At 46.2% G+C, this 22564-nt stretch overlaps 1 protein-coding gene across 3 annotated transcripts in view; it reads right to left on the bottom strand.

Moving 5' to 3' along the window:
- Nucleotides 1–22564, bottom strand: part of MYCBPAP (MYCBP associated protein) — a 90534-nt gene that overhangs the window by 43262 nt on the left and 24708 nt on the right. For all 3 annotated transcript variants that reach the window (XM_032967043.2, XM_032967042.2, XM_032967041.2), the window contains exons 4-7: nucleotides 16903–17077; nucleotides 9106–9212; nucleotides 7525–7729; nucleotides 377–492 (exon numbers count right to left, since the gene is read on the bottom strand). In XM_032967043.2, coding sequence (XP_032822934.2) covers nucleotides 377–492; nucleotides 7525–7729; nucleotides 9106–9212; nucleotides 16903–17077 — 603 coding nt within the window. The remainder of the gene's footprint in view (nucleotides 1–376; nucleotides 493–7524; nucleotides 7730–9105; nucleotides 9213–16902; nucleotides 17078–22564) is intronic.

Here is a 22564-nt window from a genome sequence, read left to right as displayed (position 1 = left end):
CCCTCGCGAGCATCTCTCAGGTCGGTCAGCTTGGGGGCAATGCTTTTAAAATTACAAAAGCAGTGTATTAGCTTTGGATAGTGTACGTTAACCCAAGCGTGAAATGAAACTTGGCTAAAACTTTCGAGAATAAGCCATTTCGTCCCGCTGGCTGTGGAGAAAAAAGGACAGGGAGAGATTGGGATCACAGAGCCGTGCTTAGGGACAAGTCTTGAGCCATGCCAGACTGTTCCAGAAATGGCACGGCATGGCTTGGGGTCTGATTTATTTTGTTTAATTCCCCATGGAAATGCAGCAATAGAGCGAGGCCTAGAAAAAGGGATGAGCGAATGGTCCGATGCGACGAGGCAACGCACCACCGTCGCACGTGCGTTACCTTTCCGTAGTCGAGTTGTGGGATGGCGCGGTCAATGAGCTCCCTCTCCTCCTGCACGTGCCGGTGCCGCCCGCTCTGACACATCACCAGCCGCTCCTCCGACGTGACCATCACCTCTGAAGGCAAATAAGACAAAGATTCCCCCGTGTTGCCTCAGCAGAGTGTTGGGGAAAGTGCTGTTAGCGGGCATCTCTGAAGGCCGGCACGGCACACGAGCGGGTGGATGGCCAGCACCACACCCGCCCGGCCGCCTTTGTCTCCCAAGTGGAGATGTTTATACACCGCACCAGGTACTCATTTTGAGGTTGAGTCGACCTAGGGGAGGCCTAATGACCGATTAAAATAATCGCCACTGGTGTTGGCCATGAGCGGGAATCGAACCCGGGTCGCCAGGTTCGTAGCGCAGCGCGCTAACCGCTACTACACTACCGCTCCCCACAGCCAGAGACACACACACACGCGGCAGGAATCACTTCAAAGTGGCACAGCAACGCACACACTGGACGTCAATAATGCATTCAAAGGCAGGAACCACTTGACGCCATTTAAGGCAAACTGTGGACCAAATAATACGTCAGCACCTTCCTTGATCACTCTCCATCAGAATTTTAAATGTTCGCCAGGCTACACCTAAAGCCATCCACTGCCTCACCAACCTCAATAAGAACATTTAAATATTGCTGCCCAGCTCTCTGCTATACTACAGAAGGCAATGCTAGTTTTACAATCGTTGTGCAGTTAATGCGCAATACAGATTTTTTTTTACGCATCGGCTCTCAATATTAAGATTCATGAAGATTTTGGAGTCGGATCGCGTCAGCAAAGTGACACTGTACCTGTTGTACACCCTCTTCTACCCAGCAGAGAAATAATGAATGCTGTCGCGTGACGCAAACTGTGACCCCAGGGATTGTGACAATTCACCACATCGCTGGGAGGGTGATTCGGTAAATGTCACGAGAGGCACTACCATTCACCACAAATGGGTAAAAAATTATATCCTTGAATAAGCATCGTGAAATCTGATCGCAGCAAGTCAACGAAACGCCAGGGGGGTACATCGTGCCACCACAGTTTGCTCATGCTCCTGCGGAATATTATTACGGGAGTTGAGATCTCAGGATGTCAGAAGAGATCCCAGAGTTGTGCAAAACAAGGCATGCACTTGTAGTTGTTCTGCCCGTTTATGCCGAAAATACTCTACAGTATTAAACGCAACCGTGCATGTTGTGTAACAGGGCAGATCAAGGGTCTTTATACAAGGACACGGCCCAAAGCACACCAGCTCCAATTGTATTGATACGCAACAAGGCTGTACCCCAGGCTGCCTGACTGACATTGGTTTGAAACTTCGTTGTAATGTGGGGGGAAAAAATATTTCACGTCACGAAAGGCGTTACCGCTCGAGTGACGCCGCAGCGGCGTGATTTTCTTTATACTTTTTATAATATCTCTCCTGTTAATCGTTTCAAAGTATTGTCTGCCTCATTAACGAAGCCACTGGACAGTACAGAACACACAGCCCAGATACGTATCCGTGACGAGCTATATATGTTTATTGATCGGCGTCTTTCTTCATAGCAACAGAGAATGACATTAAGGTTAACGCCAGTGCTCTGCCACGGTAATCTAAGTCATGGAATACCAACAGCTGTCCATTAATCTATTGTCTGCCTCTCCATTGTATAACGAAATCATTTCCTTTGACTCACATTTTATTTTGTAGGACCGATGCGTTATGTGCAATTTTTTTTCCTTAAAGCACGACTCAGAGAAACGCAAATGGGTAATGGAGAATGAGCCTGCGTCATCGCGATCGTCGCACTGCAAATAGAAACGCTACATCTCAGCTGCAGCGCGGTCTGCTCATAAATTTAACACCGTATATATACAATGAAATACACGCCTCATTCTAGCATTCAGCAGATGACTGCAGGATGTTGCTGCCAATCATTACATTTCAAAGCTGCCAGATATATGAAGGGCATTTTATATGTCTCACACATCGTATCAAAGTGTCACTCCTAACCACATGTTTACCATACATTGATGCCTGCGCTCTTGATTCCTCAAACAGCTTCGCTTCATACCTGCCCACAATTTTGCAAAAAATACATTTTATCTTAATATTGCCTTTCAAATGTAGCCAATTAAGAACGCACACTCGGTTTTAAAATTCTGCCCCTAATCCAGACGAGTGGAAAAAGGCTTAGTAAATAAAGCTGCCTGTAAAAAAACCATAGCGCTGTCTTCTTACGCCTCGGCTTCACAGGGGAAATGTTTCGACACCTTAACATTTTAGAGTTTTCCATGAGCTCTAAGAATCACACACAATCGTGCAGCTGCCTCCAGCAACAGCAGCAGCAACAACATCAGCCCAAACATTAGCCGAATCCTTTCAGAAATATATATTTTTTAAATGTACGGTAACACAGGGTTTGTATAACTGCGTATGGTTCCTAAAGTTACAATTATAAATGCACAGCACCTTTCTCAGCTGTTGGATGAATGCCTCCCCATGCCCTGTCAGTTGTCGGGATTGTGTGAGAGAAAACATCAATTCTCAAGGGACGAGAGCAATTATTGCAGACCTGGAATTGAACCAAGGTTTCAGCAACTTGAGATATAACCAGATTCTAGATTTAAAGCTTTCGTGACTGCAAGGATCCATACTCTTTGGTTCTATTGGCTAAAGTCACGTAGGTAAAAAATTTAATAACAAAAATCACGACGTTTCGACCACAACACAAGTGGCCTTCATCAGGTGAAGGGACCAACCTGTCCGGAGGACAGCGTTGGAGTGAAAAAAGTCAAGCGCAGGTCGCCTCCTTTAAGCTGTGAGTGGGTAAACAGAAAAGACGCCTTGACAAAGGAATTAGCATAAAATGTAAAGCTGTGCAAGCTCGCAAATAGAATCAAAGATACATTAGCACCACCGTGAGAGTTTGGGATGCCACTAATTGAATGAACATACTGTACCATTAAACAAGTCCAGACTTTTTTCACTCCAACGCTGTCCTCCGGACAGGTTGGTCCCTTCACCTGATGAAGGCCACTTGTGTTGTGGTCGAAACGTCGTGATTTTTGTTATTTTATTTTTTACCTACGTGACTTTACCCAATAGAACCAAAGAGTATATAACCAGATTCTCAAGCACAGTGAGATGGTGGTCTCACCGTGCTCACCACTGGCAGCACAAACACATCATCTCATTAACTTTTAAATTTGTTTTTTTATTTTGCACGTGCCAGCTCCTCTGAGTACAAAATAAAAAAATGCATTGATTTTCAAAGAATGATGACTTTTTCCACTGTCGTGTTCGGCAAGAGTTGCATTTGAGAAGTGACATCATTTGCAGGGCTGGTCCTTGATTATGCTGACAAAAGTTTCCTGCACCTCACGGGTGGCGAAATGTTAACTACCTCGCCTGGTAAGCAGGAGTTTGTGGGTTCGATCCCGACCCTGAAGCCTGTATATTTGGAGTTTGCATGTCCTCTTTCTCCCTGTGATCGTGTGGATTTTCTCCGGGTTCCTCCGGGTTTTCCCTCCACATTTAGAAACATGCGTTTAGAGTATTTGGCTGATATAAATTTCCACATGATGATAAGCCACCTCGTTGTGATAGCCAGGCCGCTACTGAAAAATAGCTACATAGCTCAGTGGGCCTTATCTGGTAAAATAAAAATTGTTTAGTTTTACATAACACCCACTACATAACTGGCAAAATACATGAATTCCCCAGCTAGCCGGACTCCACTGAGACATATTCCAGATTTAGCCAGGCCAATGCCAGATTATTGAAACACAATTCTATAACGAATTATAAATACAAGGACATAGAAAAAAAAAACATTGTACATTGTATATAATTTAGAATATATGTAATATAACATGTATAATAAAAAAACATGTTAAACTATATTATTTTATATTCTTGGTTCTTTCGGTAAAGTCACGTAGAAGGGAAAGAATAAAATAAAAAAATTATAAAACAATAAAATTCTCACGAGGTTTCGACTGCAACACAAGCAATCACCATCAGGTGTGAAAACCACAGCAAGAAAATTTGAAAAAAGTGGCGTTTTTTTAACGTTAGCATCACGGAGAGCGATTTGACAGTTTGTTCAGATGGACGAGTCCATCTATGTTCGGAAAAGAGGAGGGGGGACACGAAAATAATGGATGCAGTCTGAAAGCCACCTCAAGCGTGATCAATCAATTAAGACCAGAAATGGTTTATCAAATCCTTCCAATGATTGCTAAGCCAGAATCCATCTTCTCGGTTGAAATTGTCTCTGTGTTTGTATATGTGGATAGCGTCATTAACGAATCTCTCATGGTAGCCAGATGGCTTGCAAAGAACCTCTGTCTTGGAGAAGTCAATGTCATGTGAACCTACTGAATTATAACAGTGATCTGCCACGGCCGAGGTGTTGGTCCTACCGTGTTTCAGGTCTGCTTTGTGTTCACGAATGCGGTCCGAGACATGTCATTTGGTTTCTCCAATGTAACTACTACCACAGAGGCAACTTAATTTGTAGACACCAGGGTACTGTATGTCCGGAATCACACCTTTTACAGACGGAACCAGATCACGGATTTTTATGTCATGTGTTGAATCAGACCTGGATCTTGTGTTTATTCAAGATTTTGGAGATCTTTTTTGTGATCCCCGCAATGTAGGGTAAAGTGATGGTTTTGAAAAGCTCCTCAAGAGGGTCCTTCTTCATGGTTGGAGTGATAGCTTTGCGGATTGTGTAGTCGGAATAACCATTAACCTTAAGAGCTTGGTGTACGTGCTTGAGTTCACTGGCTATGTGTTCCTGGTCGGATATGCATTGGGCTCTATGGTGCAGAGTCTCGATGAGGGAATTCTTCTGGGATGGATGGTGGTGGGAATCCGGTTTCAGGTAAGCATCCGTATGGGTAGCTTTCCTGCAGACAGAGTGGCTCATTGAACCATCAGGTCTCTTTTTTATTAGGACATCCTTCTACGTGACTTTATCGAAAGAACCAAGAATATGAATCCCTGTAGTAACGAAAGCTTTAAATAAAAAAATACAACAAACATGTTTCGGTCACTAAATGATGCATTCCCACGGCTGGTGGGCGAGAATAACGATCGAGTGGCAGCCAGGGAAGAGAACGGACCCCCCCCCAAGCCCCCACGCCGTGGAGATGGAGCGATGAAGTAGCTCGTTAAAGTTCCAAGGTGGGTTTGTCACATCTCAGGACTGAGAGAGATGGCGACAAACTTTGGATTTAGATGGGGCCTTCATCTAACAGTGGATTGATAACGGCTGAAGATGACGATGACAACAATGACGAATCCGGAACGTAGCAACGACAAAAAAACAAACACGACCCACGCCGCGAAATTAAAACACTCCCATTGGACGCTTTTACGCCCAAACTAAATTTAAAAAAGCATGACGAAAATCGACGCCCGCTAACGCGTTGCTCTAATAGTTCGCCCAACAGCCGCGGATGCGGGCGCACTCCGCTTGCCAGTCATCAGCCGGCCCCACGTCCCCGTCACACCGGCAGCTCGCGATGCGCAGCCCCTTGGCGGACACCGCACCCGGCAGCGCAGGCAGGGGCCAGGCACGCGTGGCGAGGACGCTCACAAGTCGCTTCCCCCCCGACACCCCCCCCAATTAAGCGGAGTAGGAGACGTCTCGGCTCATTTTTACAACCTCCTTAAAGCATCGTTGTCCATTCTCTATGCGCCGACTCTCTCTACGCATCGTTATTTTTGCAAAGTCTGCGTTATTTGCCACGGCAGTGCCAGTGCGCCGCACTCACAATGACTGCTTGTTGTTGTGGGAGCCTCTGTTGTAACTCACAATGCAGATGGCTGGAATGTGCGGTCGCCTAAATGGTACAGTAATTGCAAACCCCTTTCTCTTTGTGCGATAAGCAATAACTGTGCACTTACGCCCACTCGCCCCGTTTCACGACCATTTCTCTGCTCACACCGCTCAGACCTATGGCAAACAGCCCCATGTTTCAAACTCTTACAACTGCTCTCTCTGTAGGATTACAAATATGACGACTGCTGTACGAACCCTCCGGAACTGCAAAGTGAACAAGCCAAAGTCACCCATGGTGTCTAATTGATTTACTTCCCATGCAAATTGTGATAAGCTGATAAGGGCTGCTATTGTGAAAAGGTAACAGCCAAATTACAACCTCAACGCTGCTGAATGTCAAGCGCAACTACCTAGAGAATCAGAGGCGGCAGAGCAGCCCCTCACGGCCGTACTTGTCAACTCCATGAACTACCCACACGGTAACGTGCCGTTCGAACGCATCAGCAGTGTTTAGAGCAGCGACATTAACAGTGACAAAGTCACACGTGCATGTTGGTCTACTTGTCACGCTCACATCGAGGACGACCTCGGCAGGGCCGAAGACAACACCACCAGAGCGACACTCAGCCGGCACGTTCAGAGATCCTCATTGAAGCAGTTTGTGAACGGTATTGCTGTTTGCCTTAAACAGGGCCACATCGTTTCAATGCAGTGCTCTTGCCAATAAACATCCATTAACCCAGCAGCATTTGTTTAACAAGCCTGACTCTGCTGATGAGACCCAGAAGGTCAAAACTGATCCAGCGTATGCTGGCTTAATAACGCTACTTCATAGGATTAGTGTTAAATTCCATTAGGCTGATAAGACTCAAGATTATTTAGTTTAATGTATGAGCAAATATAGAATGGATCACTGCTTATATATGTTTTTAATCATCTAAGCAGGTGGCGCAACTGCAATTACACAAGCGGCTGTCTGGCAGTACGTCAGATGAAGGACCTTTTCCACGCTGGGGCACTCGGTGATTCCACGTCGGCTCAAAGTTAAGCGCCGCTAGGACGGGAAGTGTATGCACGTATGTTGTATGTATGGTGTACTTCTTTCGCACCGCACGTAGCCGACCGTACTAATCGGAGGTGCGGGGGAAGGACAACAAACTAAAGAAATTAGTTTTCAATCCAGATGATTTAAAAGTGCATAGCTCCAGTGGCATCCTAATATCGGAAGGAACAGCATTGCAGATAGCTGCAAAAGTGCATCTGAAAGTGCCGCGCGATGATGCGGCGACCGTCACTGCTCGACGTTCTTGTTGCGGCGGCCGCGCGAGCCCTCACTTGCGATGTGCCCCTGCAGGCGACGGCGCTCTGCCATGCGGCGCTGCCAGTGCTGCAGGGCGCGCCGCTGATCCAGGCGGGTCGGGGCGGCAGGAGGTGGCTCTGCGGCGCCACCGAGACCTCGCCGCTTCACTTGCGTGGGCGCCTCGGTGGCCGGAGGCCCCTGGTCGCCGTCCTGCCGCTGCGCGCCGACCAGCTGCGCCACCTTCGCACGGGGATGGCCGCGTTAAGTTTAGCCTCGCCACGTCATCGTCGTCGGCGTGGTGCAGTGGTGCAGTCGTTAGCGCTTGCTGTTACGAACTAAGTTTGATTCTGGGCCGCAACTAACACCGTGAGTGGCGAGTGGTATCTCAACCGGCCCGGCGTGCCACCCTTCACCAATCGGCATTGACCAGCGCGATGAAGTATGGTTAAACAACCCCCGTGACCGGCACGGTAAGGGGAGGTCTTCATCCAGCAGGAGAGTGAAGGGTTGTAAATTATTATTTTTTATTATTAAATAATTTTTATCTTTGTTATTGGCGTGGAGCATGATCATGAATCAAGAATATCACACTACTACTTACGACCACCCATTTTGGGCATGATGTTTGTTCATAAGCAAAATATATACAAGGGTGAGCAATACACAAAATGGGCATGAGCTCACCTAAAGACCAAAATAAATTACGCATCGTAAGTCCATAAAGGGTGGTGATGGCTTGGGGAGGCTTTCATCCGGCAATGGTTAGATCATGGCTGGCAATGATAATAGCGATGAAGCTGCACTGCGGTACACATTTTTGCTATTTTGTTTTCAACGTGCATCGTTCTCTGAAGGCAAATTTACTTTTGCATTACATTCGTGCCCACATTGTTCTTCCCTTGTGTTTTTCACGACACGCTTACAGAGTGCAATGTGTTCAGAATACATGATTGACATAGGTGCATTTCAAGGAAGTGAAAATATGGGGGGTGGTGGTAGGAAGTGATCAACAAGGGGAGGGAGTTTATTGTATTGCAGAATCTTTCCAGGCGGAGGATAGGGTCTCCCTTGTGAGGGGTTCATTGGGTTCTCGGCAACTAAAATAAAGGCTGCCATGTGATTGGCACGTGTGCAGTGATAATAAGAATAATGCCAATTAAGTCAGAGAAGCTTCGCTAAGTCTCCAGACTGCGTTTCAGGAACGTCCTGCGTTCAGTTGGGCCAATTCCTTTCATGTCCGGCTTTGTGTGGGAGGAAAACAGAGTACCCTGAGAAACCCACCATGCACACGAGGGGGTAACACTCATCACTGGCATCTCCTGGACATATCACAATGTCATGCCTAAAACATTGGTGGTTACACATCCAAGCTCTGACCAGGCACAACACTGCTTAGCTTCCGAGATCCAACGAGGCAGCCATGACCACAGGAGATGATAAAGTAAACTGTGGACCATATAGGAATCCACCGTAGTCTGAGCTCTTTCAACAGAGGAGGAATAGCAAAACCACACAAACCTTCTCCTGAAGCCCTCTCGTCGAGGACCGCAGGCCTGCATTCAGCTCCTCAACACATTGTCATCCACAAGAGGAGCCTAGCCGAAGATGCAGCATACCTCGGTCTCTCCTCTCTCCACAGCCTCTTTAACGTAGTCTTTCACGCTTCCGAGAATACTGTGCAGCAGTACTTGGCCCTTCGCATCAAAGCGTGGACCTCCAGGTCCTAGACAATTAAACGCACACACACGGGTGAATGTTTCGACTTTGTTGCTTTAACAGGAAGGGAGTTGCCCCTGTTGTTATTCAGCCTGCCCTAGAGTTAGAATAAAGAAACGATTATTTTTATTTTAATGTGTTGATTGCAACACGTGAGCCCGGTACAATACGCTGATCGCAAATGGAGGGGAACAGAAACTCCACGATCAGCAACCCGATTTTGGCATGGCAAGACCTTATGGACAGGATAAATTGAGCTCGCTGGCCCACCTAAGTGGGGACCACGTGCAGGGGCATGAAGATTCATATGGGGAGGGGAAAGGGGGAAGGGGAAAGGTAACTAACATCCTGGGGGGAGACAAGGGGCCGGGGAAGAATAAAATGGACGATTCTTTAATAAAATCGTAACGATTTATTGAATTGTGATGTAGTGTGGGGGGACGGGGGGGGAGTGAACTGCTAGCTGGGCAGTGGCCTGTAATCCAGCACAGTGGAGGCAGTGAGGGTTGGTGAATCACCGCACAAGTGTTGTGCAACTCCCTTCCAGTGGGTGTCGAGGAGGCGACATAACCATGGCTCGTCAGAAGGCCGGAAGGCAAGTCAGCTGACTGCCACCTGTTTTCTCCTGTTTCTAAGTGGGCTAACCACCACCTGTTTCCACCTGTTTCCAAGTGGGCTAACCACCATCTGTTTCCACCTGTTTCCAAGTGGGCTAACCGCCACCTGTTTCCACCTGTTTCCAAGTGGGCTAACCGCCACCTGTTTCCACCTGTTTCCAAGCGGGCTAACTGCCACCTGTTTCCACCTGTTTCCAAGTGGGCTAACCGCCACCTGTTTCCACCTGTTTCCAAGCCGGCAAACTGCCACCTGTTTCCACCTGTTTCCAAGCGGGCTAACTGCCACCTGTTTTCACCTGTTTCCAAGCGGGCTAACTGCCACCTGTTTCCACCTGTTTTCAAGCGGGCTAACTGCCACCCGTTTCCATCTGTTTCCAAGTGGGCTAACCGCCACCTGTTTCCACCTGTTTCCAGGCCGGCAAACTGCCACCTGTTTCCATCTGTTTCCAAGTGGGCTAACCGCCACCTGTTTCCACCTGTTTCCAAGCGGGCTAACTGCCACCTGTTTCCACCTGTTTCCAAGCGGGCTAACTGCCACCTGTTTCCACCTGTTTCCAAGCGGGCTAACCGCCACCTGTTTCCACCTGTTTCCAAGCGGGCTAACCGCCACCTGTTTCCACCTGTTTCCAAGCGGGCTAACTGCCACCCGTTTCCATCTGTTTCCAAGTGGGCTAACCGCCATCTGTTTCCATCTGTTTCCAAGCAGGCTAACCGCCATCTGTTTCCATCTGTTTCCAAGTGGGCTAACCGCCAACTGTTTTCATTTGTTTCCAAAGGGGGCTAACCCCCATCCGTTTCCACCTGCCCAGGCACAGTGTTGCCCCCCTCGCCTGCGTGAGTCTTCTCCGGGTGCTCTGGTTTTGGAATCCCACTTGCATAAACACTCGTGATTAATTGGCTGAAAACATCTTAAAATAAATCAAATAAAAACACAGTGCAGGACCCTCATAAAAAAGAGTGTGATAACTCAGTATGGCTTTCCTGGGTAAATATCTCATTTATCATTATTTTATTATGTCACTCACTTGGATGTGATGCCTACACATGACACTCATTGTTTTTTAAAATCCCAACTCTGCCCCTTGACTCCCCGAGTGAAATGTCACGGGGGCCAATCTCTCGACCCGACGCTCAAGTGCATCGTGCACTTGTATCCTCAATCAATTCAGCACGGCCCGTCTCCGACACGTCACATTACAGGTGAGTGGCACTTCACACAACTGGTGCTTATGAAGTAATTCTGTTCGCAATTCTCCTTTGCTGGGGGAAACAATCAAACGAGTTTTTTTCAGACTAATTACCAAGCGCCAGTGGCGTGACCAGAGCCTGTAAACGGAACACGAGGGGGCTCCTGTGACACTCGGGGGGGGGGGGGGGGGGGGACATGTGTGATGTCAGCCATGTGCACTTCCGAGTTAAATAAATCACATACGTGGGACATGCGTGAGACTGAACCACCCACCGTAGTAGGATCCACCACAGGGAGCTTCATCATAAACATCATCATCGGCCATGACCAAATCAGCCGTCGCTATCTCTCACAGTTGTGTGATGTAGCAACCCATCGAGCACCTGCGCACAAGCTTATTTCGTTATTTCTTCTGCCCAGTGGGAACCCTCTCTCGGAAGCGTTACCTCCTTTCGTTGCCACTCCATCGTTAGTCTTGACCACTGGCCATCGTTCCTTCAAGCAGTGTGCTCTGCCCAAGTTTACATATCCTTTCTTAATGATATCACTAAATAGCGTATTTATATATTCGATAATGTATGTGTTCCTCATTGTAAGTGCAGTTCCCAGCATCATGCCAATGTTTCTAAAGAAGTACGTTTTTAATCAGCCTATAATACCTGCCATAACGTGTGGATTATAAATATGGACACTGACAAACGAAATGGAAAAAAGGCTGAGAAGTGCACAAAGAAATACGAGAGGCGATGTCACAGGTGGGCACCAGTTACCGATAATTAACTTACAAATCCTGAACTTTACAAATGCACTGCATAATGACAAGGAAAACGCTTCACCATTTCCAGTAAACTCGTGGTGTCAGATAACATCATTACAATGAATTGATCTGGCAGTGGTGAGTCATATTTAAATGTAGTTATCAATACAATAACAAAGTCGAGACAAAACTTTTCATGGCAATTTTTTTTTAAAGAACGTCAAACCAAAAACAAGAATGGTAAATTTTGGTGCGAAAAATAAACGCAAGATTGAAAAGCAATGTTTGTTGTGTGTAATCCTGATGTCATAGCTACATCACGGCAAGCAAAAGTTAGTGCTACATTTACAAGCTGAAATTCGGTCATAATAGTGCCTGTGCGCCGAGTATTAATGCAAAGTTCGGTCCCATGGAAGTTATTTTTTTGCAGTTATGTTTTGATTGGTTAATTCATTCACTTTGCAGTGATGTCAGTGGTTATGAAAAATAAAATAATACAATTCATACGTATAAAAGTTTTCGTAAGTCTCAACGAAAAGTCTTAGAACGGGATGTTCTGCTGATTCCAAATGGGTCAAACGTTTTCACATGTAGAACAGAAGCCCAGAGTGCCTGAAGAGAAACCACACATACGAGCAGTAAACTCTCGACGGTTTGCAGACGCGTAACACACCCAATTTGCTCTGCAACTATTTCCTGGCCACTTAAACGCCCAGCGAGTTTGGGAGACTCATGACACGACATGACCTATGCTTGATCTGCCAAAGCAAAAGTAGTGAGTGAAGGCTCGCTGACAGGCAAAGACAAAGATCCCCTGTATAGCCTTAACAGACTGTTGGGGCGAGTGCTGTTAGCGAGCACATATGAAGGCCGGCACGGTACATGAGGGGGTGGGTGACCAGCACCACGCCCGACCACCTTTTGTCTCCCTATTGGTGATGTTTTTACACACCACACAAGGCACATACTGTGAAACAGACGGTGGACAAGTTAAGTCTGAAGCTGTTCCTACTGCAACTCTCCTCAAAGTCCTCGTCAAATCCCCCTCATCTCCAACTTCACATGATCCAAAATTCTGCTGCCCACACCCATAAACGAGGCCACGTCACCACAATATTCTAAACCCTACACTGACTCCCACTCTAAACCTGGTTGCATTTCATATTACACTCACCGTCTTAAAAATCCTCAACTGGCTCACTCTTGCCTACCGCTGTTCTCTCATCTCTCTACTCCCCCTCCAAGCACTCACTACGCCAGCAACCAACCAAGGCCTTTAGTCTCAGTCCCCGGTGAACCTCCGCTCAGCGGGAGGTCACTCATTTTCCTCTACTGCTCCCACATCCTGGAACTTCCTTCCTACAACCATCTGTGCTGTCGACTCACTGCCGTTGTTCAAATTCAGGCTCAAGCTCTTCATTTTTTTTGTCTATGGCCGATTGATTCTCTGTAAAATAAATATGCCCACTGACTCAATACAGAGTTTTGAGATGCGGTCACACGTACAGTGAGGGAAAAAAGTATTTGATCCCCTGCTGACAAAGAAATGATCAGTCTATAATTGTAATGGTAGGTTTATTTGAACAGTGAGAGAAAGAATAACAACAAGAAAATCCAGAAAAACGCATGTCAAAAATGTTATAAATTGATTTGCATTTTAATGAGGGAAATAAGTATTTGACCCCTTTGCAAAACATGACTTAGTACTTGGTGGCAAAACCCTTGTTGGCAATCACAGAGGTCAGACGTTTCTTGAAGTTGGCCACCAGGTTTGCACACATCTCAGGAGGGATTTTGTCCCACTCCTCTTTGCAGATCTTCTCCAAGTCATTAAGGTTTCCAGGCTGACGTTTGGCAACTCGAACCTTCAACTCCCTCCACAGATTTTCTAAGGGATTAAGGTCTGGAGACTGGCTAGGCCACTCCAGGACCTTAATGTGCTTCTTCTTGAGCCACTCCTTTGTTGCCTTGGTCGTGTGTTTCGGGTCATTGTCATGCTGAAATACCCATCCACGACCCATTTTCAATGCCCTGGCTGAGGGAAGGAGGTTCTCACCCAAGATTTGACGGTACATGGCCCCGTCCATCGTCCCTTTGATGCGGCGAAGTTGTCCTGTCCCCTTAGCAGAAAAACACCCCCAACGCATAATGTTCTTGGGGTCATAGGCAGCAGTCTTCCTCCTCGAAACACGGCGAGTTGAGTTGATGCCAAAGAGCTCCATGTTGGTCTCATCTGACCACAACACTTTCACCCAGTTGTCCTCTGAATCTTTCAGATGTTCATTGGCAAACTTCAGACGGGCATGTATATGTGCTTTCTTGAGCAGGGGGACCTTGCGGGCGCTGCAGGATTTCAGTCCTTCGCGGCGTAGTGTGTTACCAATTGTTTTCTTGGTGACTATGGCCCCAGCTGCCTTTAAATCATTGACAAGGTCCTCCCGTGTAGTTCTGGGCTGATTCCTCACCGTTCTCATGATCATTGCAACTCCACGAGGTGAGATCTTGCATGGAGCCCCAGGCCGAGGGAGATTGACAGTTCTTTTGTGTTTCTTCCATTTGCGAATAATCGCATCAACTGTTGTCACCTTCTCACCAAGCTGCTTGGCAATGGTCTTGTAGCCCATTCCAGCCTTGTGCAGGTCTACAATCTTGTCCCTGACATCCTTATTCAGCTCTTTGGTCTTGGCCATGGTGGAAAGTTTGGAATCTGATTGATTGATTGCTTCTGTGGACAGGTGTCTTTTATACAGGTAACAAGCTGAGATTAGGAGCACTCCCTTTAAGAGTGTGCTCCTAATCTCAGCTCGTTACCTGTATAAAAGACACCTGGGAGCCAGAAATCTTTCTGATTGAGAGGGGGTCAGTAACAATAACACTTGACAAATACCGATTTAAAGCTTTCGTGACTGCAAGGATTCATCTTCTTTGGTTCTTTCGGTAAAGTCACGTAGAATGAGAATGAAATAATAAAATAACACAATAAAATTCTCACGACGTTTCGGCCACAACGCAAGCGGCCGTCTTCAGGTGAAAGGTACACACCTGTCGGGACGACAGGGACGACAGAAGCTCTGTCGTCCCGACAGGTCTGTACCTTTCACCTGAAGACGGCCGCTTGCGTTGTGGCCGAAACGTCGTGAGAATTTTATTGTGTTATTTTATCATTTCATTCTCATTCTACGTGACTTTACCGAAAGAACCAAAGAAGTTGACAAATACCTTCAATACATCCGGTGACTACGTAACAGAACTTTTAATTTGAAGCCAGTGTCTGTAATGGAAAGATGGATTTTGAGAGCATACTTTCGTTTTCAATTTGCCTCTGGAAAGAAACAAAGAGATTATAGGAAGAAGATATTTCCTGTTATTTACATAAAAGTTATCATGTCGTTCGTTATAATAATGACTTTGCTAAGTGCTGAAAAAAACAGTAAAGAGGAAGAGATAATTTGGTCTTAATGCATCTGCAAAGTAAGATTAAACAATTACTTGATAAAAATGGATGATACCTTCAGTTTCACGGAGTAGAGTGTAATATTTAATAGGGCTGCAGATGCAGCTAATGTGTGTGTATAAAATTACCTGATAGTCACACAATCCAGAAAGCTGTCATCATAGTTGGTGGATGACATAGTGATGGAAACTGCGTGAGACACACACACCTATTTGCCAGTGCAAAGGTTCCCTTAAAGAGGCAGTACAGAAAGTAGGTTGATAACGGGCTATCTACGCAGAGTCTGCATCCTTCTATTGTGTGTGTGGTTTGCCAAAACGCAAAACACAAACCAAAAATACTCAAAAAACAGAATGAGATCAACATTGCCGGATATCATTTCCCTACAGACAGCGAGACTGGAGATCCAGCGACGCTTTCTTGGGTAAAAAAAGAACTGGATTATTCTATTATTAAACGGTTCAAGAGATAGCTTTGTGGGAATGTGTCCTCACAGGATGTGCATCAATTTAACACAATGGCCAGCAGCCTTTGCGAGAGAAAAGAGTGTTTGGCCTGGAGGGGTTATTTTTATTGAAAGTTACTGATCTTTCACCTTTGTGAACCACACCAATATCAGCAATGGGGATACTAGAGTTGTGAATGGTCGGCATATAGACTTAAAAACAAGTTGTAAATTTACAACGTAGGATTTTGCAGCCAATTGTAATGCAACGGTCAGTTTCTGGGTCAGGTTGCATGTCGAGCGTCTCTTCCCACTGCTGTTGATATCTTCAGAAGCCTTTACCATACACTAATGCGGGCATCGCCAGGTGCTATCACCACACACTATTGCAGGAATATTCCAGGAGCTTTTGGCACGCACTACTGCACGGATCTTCAGGAGCTGAAGATGCCCTGCAGTGGCGTGGGGCAAGAGCAAGAGGGAAGAAACGCTCACCACGCAGCGCAACCCGGAAATTGTCATCAGGTTGAGGGAGAAGGGGGAGTTAGGTGGGGACTGTGTCAGAGTTGGCAGGACGGGGTGTCGAGGAGGAGACAACAAAGAGCATCGTGTGGCACGGGCAGCACGGCGACACAAGTTTACACAGAAACACAAACGCAGCTGAGAGGCACAGGTGAGTTCGCAGACAGGGGATGGAATGTGGCAAGAGTGGGCGAGGGTACAGGGCTTATGACGTTAAATAGTATGTGGATTTTAAAGTACTATGAACTAAACTAAATTTATCTTACCAGGCAAGGCTCACTGAGCTATTATAGCTCTTTTTCAGAAGCGACCTGGCCACAAATGATAGCTCAACAAAGTGTCTTGTCGTGTGGAAATGTCACGCAGCCCTCCTGTATACCGGTCGAGGTAGTCAACATCTCACCAAATGCAACCGTATATCAAAATATCTGCACATGTTTTTGAGATATAGTCAGTGATAGGGGGCTTGAGGCAGAGAGCGCGTGCATGGGAGTTGTGCGAGATGAAAGGGGAGCGGTCGGAGAGTGCGTGGTGCCGAACAGAGGTGAGAGGTGAGCAGTAGGAGAGTGTGTGGAGGGCAGTGGAATGAGATGAAAAGGGACAGGTATTGGAATGAGTAGATGGGGATTGAGTGAGATGAGAGGTGAGAGGGAGGCAGTTGCGATCCCACGAACGATCTCAGAGTCCTCGGGAAGGGTGACCGATATGATTACCTGTGTATTGCAGGAGACTGGCAGCAGCTTCCGGAGGAGCTGGACGCACCACCAGCAGCCGCGTCTTCCCTGCAGCCTCTTCCTGCTGCTGCCGCTGCCGGGTCGGTCTCCGCACGGTGACGCGCATCACCGTCGAGGGCCGCTCGCTGGCGGTTGGCGGACGCGGGGGGTGAGTCTGCACGCGGCATTTAGACACGCGGGGATAGAAATGTGGCGATAGACACGCGGCATTTAGACACGCGTTCATCACGCAGGTGAGGCAACGCGGAGCCTCGACGCACAGATGCCCATCCCAACTCAATTCCTCGCGACAACACGCACGACCTGGCATCCTAAACCCCACTTACCAAAAGCTGTGGCGTTAGGGCCAGGTTAGTACCCCCCCACACACCCCCTAATGCTCCCCTCATGCCACCCCGCACTCGGGATGTGTTCCCCATTATCGGCATATGATAAATCAATATTTTGGAAGCTCCGAAAACATTACGTCACTTGCATGACATGTCGTTCTTTTCCCATCCCAATGTGGTGTCATGTGACATCGGGTGATGTCACTTGTGTCAGCATGAAACAAAATGTAATTACTACATGAAATAAATGCTCAAATAAAAAAACACGAACAAAGATCTGAAATTGCACTTAAAATTCCAAACTCATCTTTAACCTGCACACAAAGACCATCAGGTCTCCCCTGAAAATAGCTCTGTTTTCAGTGATATCTCACTTGGTTTTAATCAAGGGCCTCTATCTTTCTTTCTGCAGTCACAAATGTGCTGTATGCCAACAGATGAGACGGGCCGGTGTGGCAAGCCAGATCGCAATGGCTCGTGGAATATGCCACGACTATGAATGACATCCAACGATGCAAGCGGTGATCAAAAAGTCTGTGGCCTGATACACAACGCATTGCCCGCTGCTGACTCCTTTGATAGGTGACGGAACTTTTGGTAGCCCCCTCGTATCTGTTTTATGTGCAAACACATTCAAATCGCCGTTCAATTCTAAATAATGTAAAACAAATTTAGAGACTTCCCTACATGTGTCTGTATTGTATTGCACCTCCTTAGTGAGAATTAATCTCATGTACAGCGACACTACATCTTCATCTGCCCTCGAGCTTCCCCCCAGCTCGCCACCATCAGCCATAATCAATCCACTGCTAGATGAACGCCTCCCCAAGCAAGATGTCACTGCTCATCACAAACGGAATCTTGCGATGTCACAATCCACTCGGCAACTCCACACCCGCTGGCTTCCTCACTCCATCTCCCCGGTGAACGTTCTCCCCTTCAATGCGAACGTCATCTAGGCCACGAATGCAACGACGATCCATGCTGGTTTCCCCTGGCATCTTCCACTTGTAAAAATGCAGCATAAGGAAGTCTACCTGTGGTGGCTATAATAAGTGTTACTGGTGGGTCACTGCTTACAGAATTAGAGTCAGAATCTTCATTTAGGCTGCAGGAGGAATCCGATGAGCTAGAAAGCTCTTTTTTCACAGATGTCCAGCACGGGTGGGTCAGAAAATTACAACAAACAGTACAAAAAACTGATTAGGGTGCAAAGTACAGGCAAGTTAAGCAAATCTCTAACTAGAAATAAAATGTAAAAGATATTATCTAGTGAATTTCCCGTGATACTGCTTAAGTTCCTGATGACAACTTAGACATATTATTCTCTGTGATTGGGTTTTTCTCATAATTTCTAAATTTGATAGAAAATTCTGGCAGGATCACCCGATGATATTTCCCGCATACTCTTTGGTTATTTTGGTTTTCGGTAAAGTCACAAGCAATCGAAACATCGTGATCTATTATTTTTTATACCTACGTGACTTTACCAAAAGAACCAAAGAGTATGGATTCTTGCAGTCACGAAAGCTTCAAATCAAGATTGATATTTCTCACAATTGCATACACACTCACAACTCAAAGCTTAAATGCCACATTATCCACTACACTCGTTGAGTATGCCAGTGCAATATATACAGCACTCAAGGCACCATAGGGAAAATAAAAAAATAACAGCCCTATTTTAAAGGGCACGTAAGAATAGGTTTGTCATCTGCCATGATGAAATGGTGAGCATATGCTCCGCTTGCAATCAAGAGGTCAATAGTTCAAATCTCTTTGTGTGGCAGTTGAAACAATCGGTAAGCTTCTTAATTCTTGCCAGCTCTGCCGACGGTTAGTCGACCACCAGGTTGCATATGGTGGGGTAGAGTGTGGGTCCTCCCACTTGTTCCAACTGCAGCGTGTACAAATTTTATTGCACGTGTCGTGACGGGTGCTGCGAGATCCGACCGTGTCCGTCCAGTGCTCGCCGGGCTGCATTGGCTTCTGGTTTGCCGAACGAATATATTACCAGGTCGCACTCATTACACACAAAGTGCTCGCCGCAAATGAACCACAATACCTTAATGATCTCGTCAAGGACCATAAACCATCCCGCGAACTTTGGTCATCCTCGCAGCAGCGGCTTTTGGCTGGTCATCAAACAAAGATGGGCACCGTATCCCGCACTTTCAGATGCGCTTCTGTGGCCGTCTAGGACACTCTTCCTTCCGATATTAGGAAGCCACTGGAGTTATGCACTTTTAATTCTGGATTGAAAACTCATTTCTTGAGAACCACTTTTTGTGTTTCATTTGTTGTCCTTCCCCCGCACCTGTTACGAACGATGCGAAAAAATGTCAACATACGTACATACATACAAGATGTCTGGCGAGCATGAAAGCGAATTCCTAAGTACTCTGTGGAGGAGCTCTCTCTCGAGCTCCTGTAAGTAAAAGGCCCTTTTGGCAACAATGGCATGAGGAATTAACTAAAGGACTGCACCTTTCCCTTACCTTGTCATCTGTCCACCAACAAAGCGCAGTGCGCTGATGAACGTACCAAATTTAGCTGAAGAATTTAACAATCACGGTCATTAATTGAACACAGTGCATACAGACTTCATGTCCAGGCCATCTTCACCGCCATTATTTCACATGCCACACGACAGCAGTCACGAAATATCATGAAGGGCATCCCGACCGCTATATAAGAATAAACTACTGTGCCTGTTTATAAAATGGGATGAACTTCCACGGGAACCATTCAAGTGTAATTTCCGCGCAGTACAACATACCCGAGGGTTTTGGGAATTAAATATTAGTCTGCAAGAACCAATGCTATCCATCATAGTTGATATATGTTGTTCAAATACAACGATAGCAGCTCTTGAACAGTTATAGGTCATTTATGCGATGGCAGTCGTGACAATAAAAGGAGGTCAACAGGTCTATGAACACTGCCAAATTAAATTATGGCATACGGTGAACCATGAAACTGATTATTTGTTTTATTTTGTTAATAAACGACAGTAATTTCCTCTGTGAAAGCTGATGGGTAAGTGGTTTTAAAGTACCTCCACTACAGCGCTATCACTTGCTACAGCCATTTACGTTTTTATTGGGGAGTATTAAGCTATTATTATTGGGTTGCAGGCTATAAAATGCCCCAAAACCTGACACTTAAAAATATTTGGTGAGTACAGGCGCTGTTATAGACTCACTCTGCAGACTTTAAAATTCCAATTTTGGAAAGACAATATAAAATAGGAAATGCAACTGTGATTCTGTCTGTTATAAATGCCATTATTACATCCCACATGCGAGTTCTCTCACTCGTCTCGTGCATTGTCATTTTGGAACTCGCCTACTCGATTTCCATTGTACATAGTTCCGGTTGTTTATTATTATAAATTAATCTTGTTTATAAAATGCCCCTGCTTTTGTTCTATGCAACCCATGTAAACCCTTCCTTCCCATGTTACATGCCTGCCGTTTTGGCCAGGTTGCCAATGAAAAGCTTGTTAGCTGAATGGGGCCTTTCCGTGAAATAAAGTGACTAATTTGTCATCCTTCCTTGCCTTTGCAAGATGCTCGGTGCGTTTGCACAAAGCGCCGAACTCTCCGAATTCGTCTTGATTCTCTCACAGTGAATCCACCAGTCTGAGCGAATCTTTTTTTCATGTAGTGGATAAAACATAATTTGGTAAGGTCCTGAGCCAATCCTTTCAAGAAGCCAACTTCACATTTAACATCTGAGCGTGCTTTACCCTCTTATCAAACTGCGTGTTTATCTAAGTATGTAGAGGGAGGTCTTAAGACTCTTTTGATTGCCTCAATATTATATTTGGTGACATAGAGAATATTGGGACGATGCAGTAATTGCACTTTTTTATGTGACCCTCACATTAATAAAACAGTAACTGAATTAATGAGTACATGAATATTTAACACTTTGTGCTTCCTTTCCGGCAAATTATTATTTACATATTCTATGAAATAATAAACGAACAAATTAACCATTACAAATTGATTATAAAACTAATTATGATTTATAACGTGACGACTGCCCTCAATAACCCACACCACTGATGTCGATGGCCACAACAACCACGGTGACTGACACAGCAGCATAGGGAGGGTCTTTGTCCAGCAGCGAGTTCACAAGTGTCCAAACGTGAATATAATGATTATATATTATATAATATATTATTATTTAGCACAGGGATAAGATAGCACCGAGCACGGTAGTGCCAAGGTGTTGGGAAACGCGAGGAAACCTAAGTCTGCGATTTCACTCAGCACACGCGTACATGAACGTAAGCTGCACACGGGCGGGGGCAGTGGCATGATTATAACGGCATACTTTTGATAAAATGCGCTCAACTCACAAATCCCAGCCAGGGGAGGGTTTACTCAACCTATCATCCCTCCGGGGGAAATAAAATGCGTACGACTTCACGAGTGTCGTTCTCTGAAAAGACTTGCCCTCGCCATGGGAAGATGGAATGTCCACCAATGATGCAGGGCGACCAAATGAGGTGGCCGCCACCCCATCGCTCGTTAAGAGCGGATTCGAGGTCACTTTGTCCAGCATCCGCATCATAATAAATTATCACAAGAGCTGGGACGATCCAGGAAATTGTAATGGGACGATCTAGAGTTGTGACGATCTATGGCATTGTAATGAGGACGATCCAGAGGTAGGATCACAAAAAAAGTAGTCCAATATAATTGGACAACTTTTCGGTTACTCGTGCCCATTTTTAAAATGGCAACCACCTCGACATCTGCCTCCTGAAGGTGGGAAACCCCCACACGCCACGCCCAGCTATGCAGCTGACCTCGGTGACATCACCAAGCCCGGCCATCACCTCACGTCCAGCGGCACACGTGGGAAGAGAAGCGATAATTGTTATCTCCAACTGCTTCCGCCGTTATCCAATTTGTCCTTTAATCGAACTCGTAATCAGTAGCGTAATTGCTTACTAATTGGTGACGAAATGACGAAATGTTCAGGCTACATCTGCCCATGGATTGCAATGATGATGATGACGAGTGGATTACTTATGGAATCGGTAAGCCCGGTCTGGGCGGGCAATGACGCAGATGACGATGGTGCAATGTGGGAGGTGAAACGCAGGTAAGTGTAACTCCGGCAACGTCGAACGGTGGGAGGAGGAGGAGGAGGCGTGTGAGCGTGGCACCCTCCTCACCGCAGTCACTGAGAGGTCGCGGCAGGGGTGAGCCCAGGGCAACCGCGCGCCATTTACACACCCACGCGAGCCATTCAATCACAGGTCACACGCCTCCGCGATTTGCCAATCGCCT

This window comes from Petromyzon marinus, chromosome 37 (genome assembly GCF_048934315.1).
Source record: "Petromyzon marinus isolate PM22_M1 ecotype Great Lakes invasive population chromosome 37, UKy_Petmar_22M1.pri1.0, whole genome shotgun sequence".
In the NCBI taxonomy this organism is placed as follows: domain Eukaryota; kingdom Metazoa; phylum Chordata; class Hyperoartia; order Petromyzontiformes; family Petromyzontidae; genus Petromyzon; species Petromyzon marinus.
The sequence above is the reverse complement of the archived record's forward strand: the minus strand, read 5'-3'. Positions and strand labels throughout refer to the sequence as shown.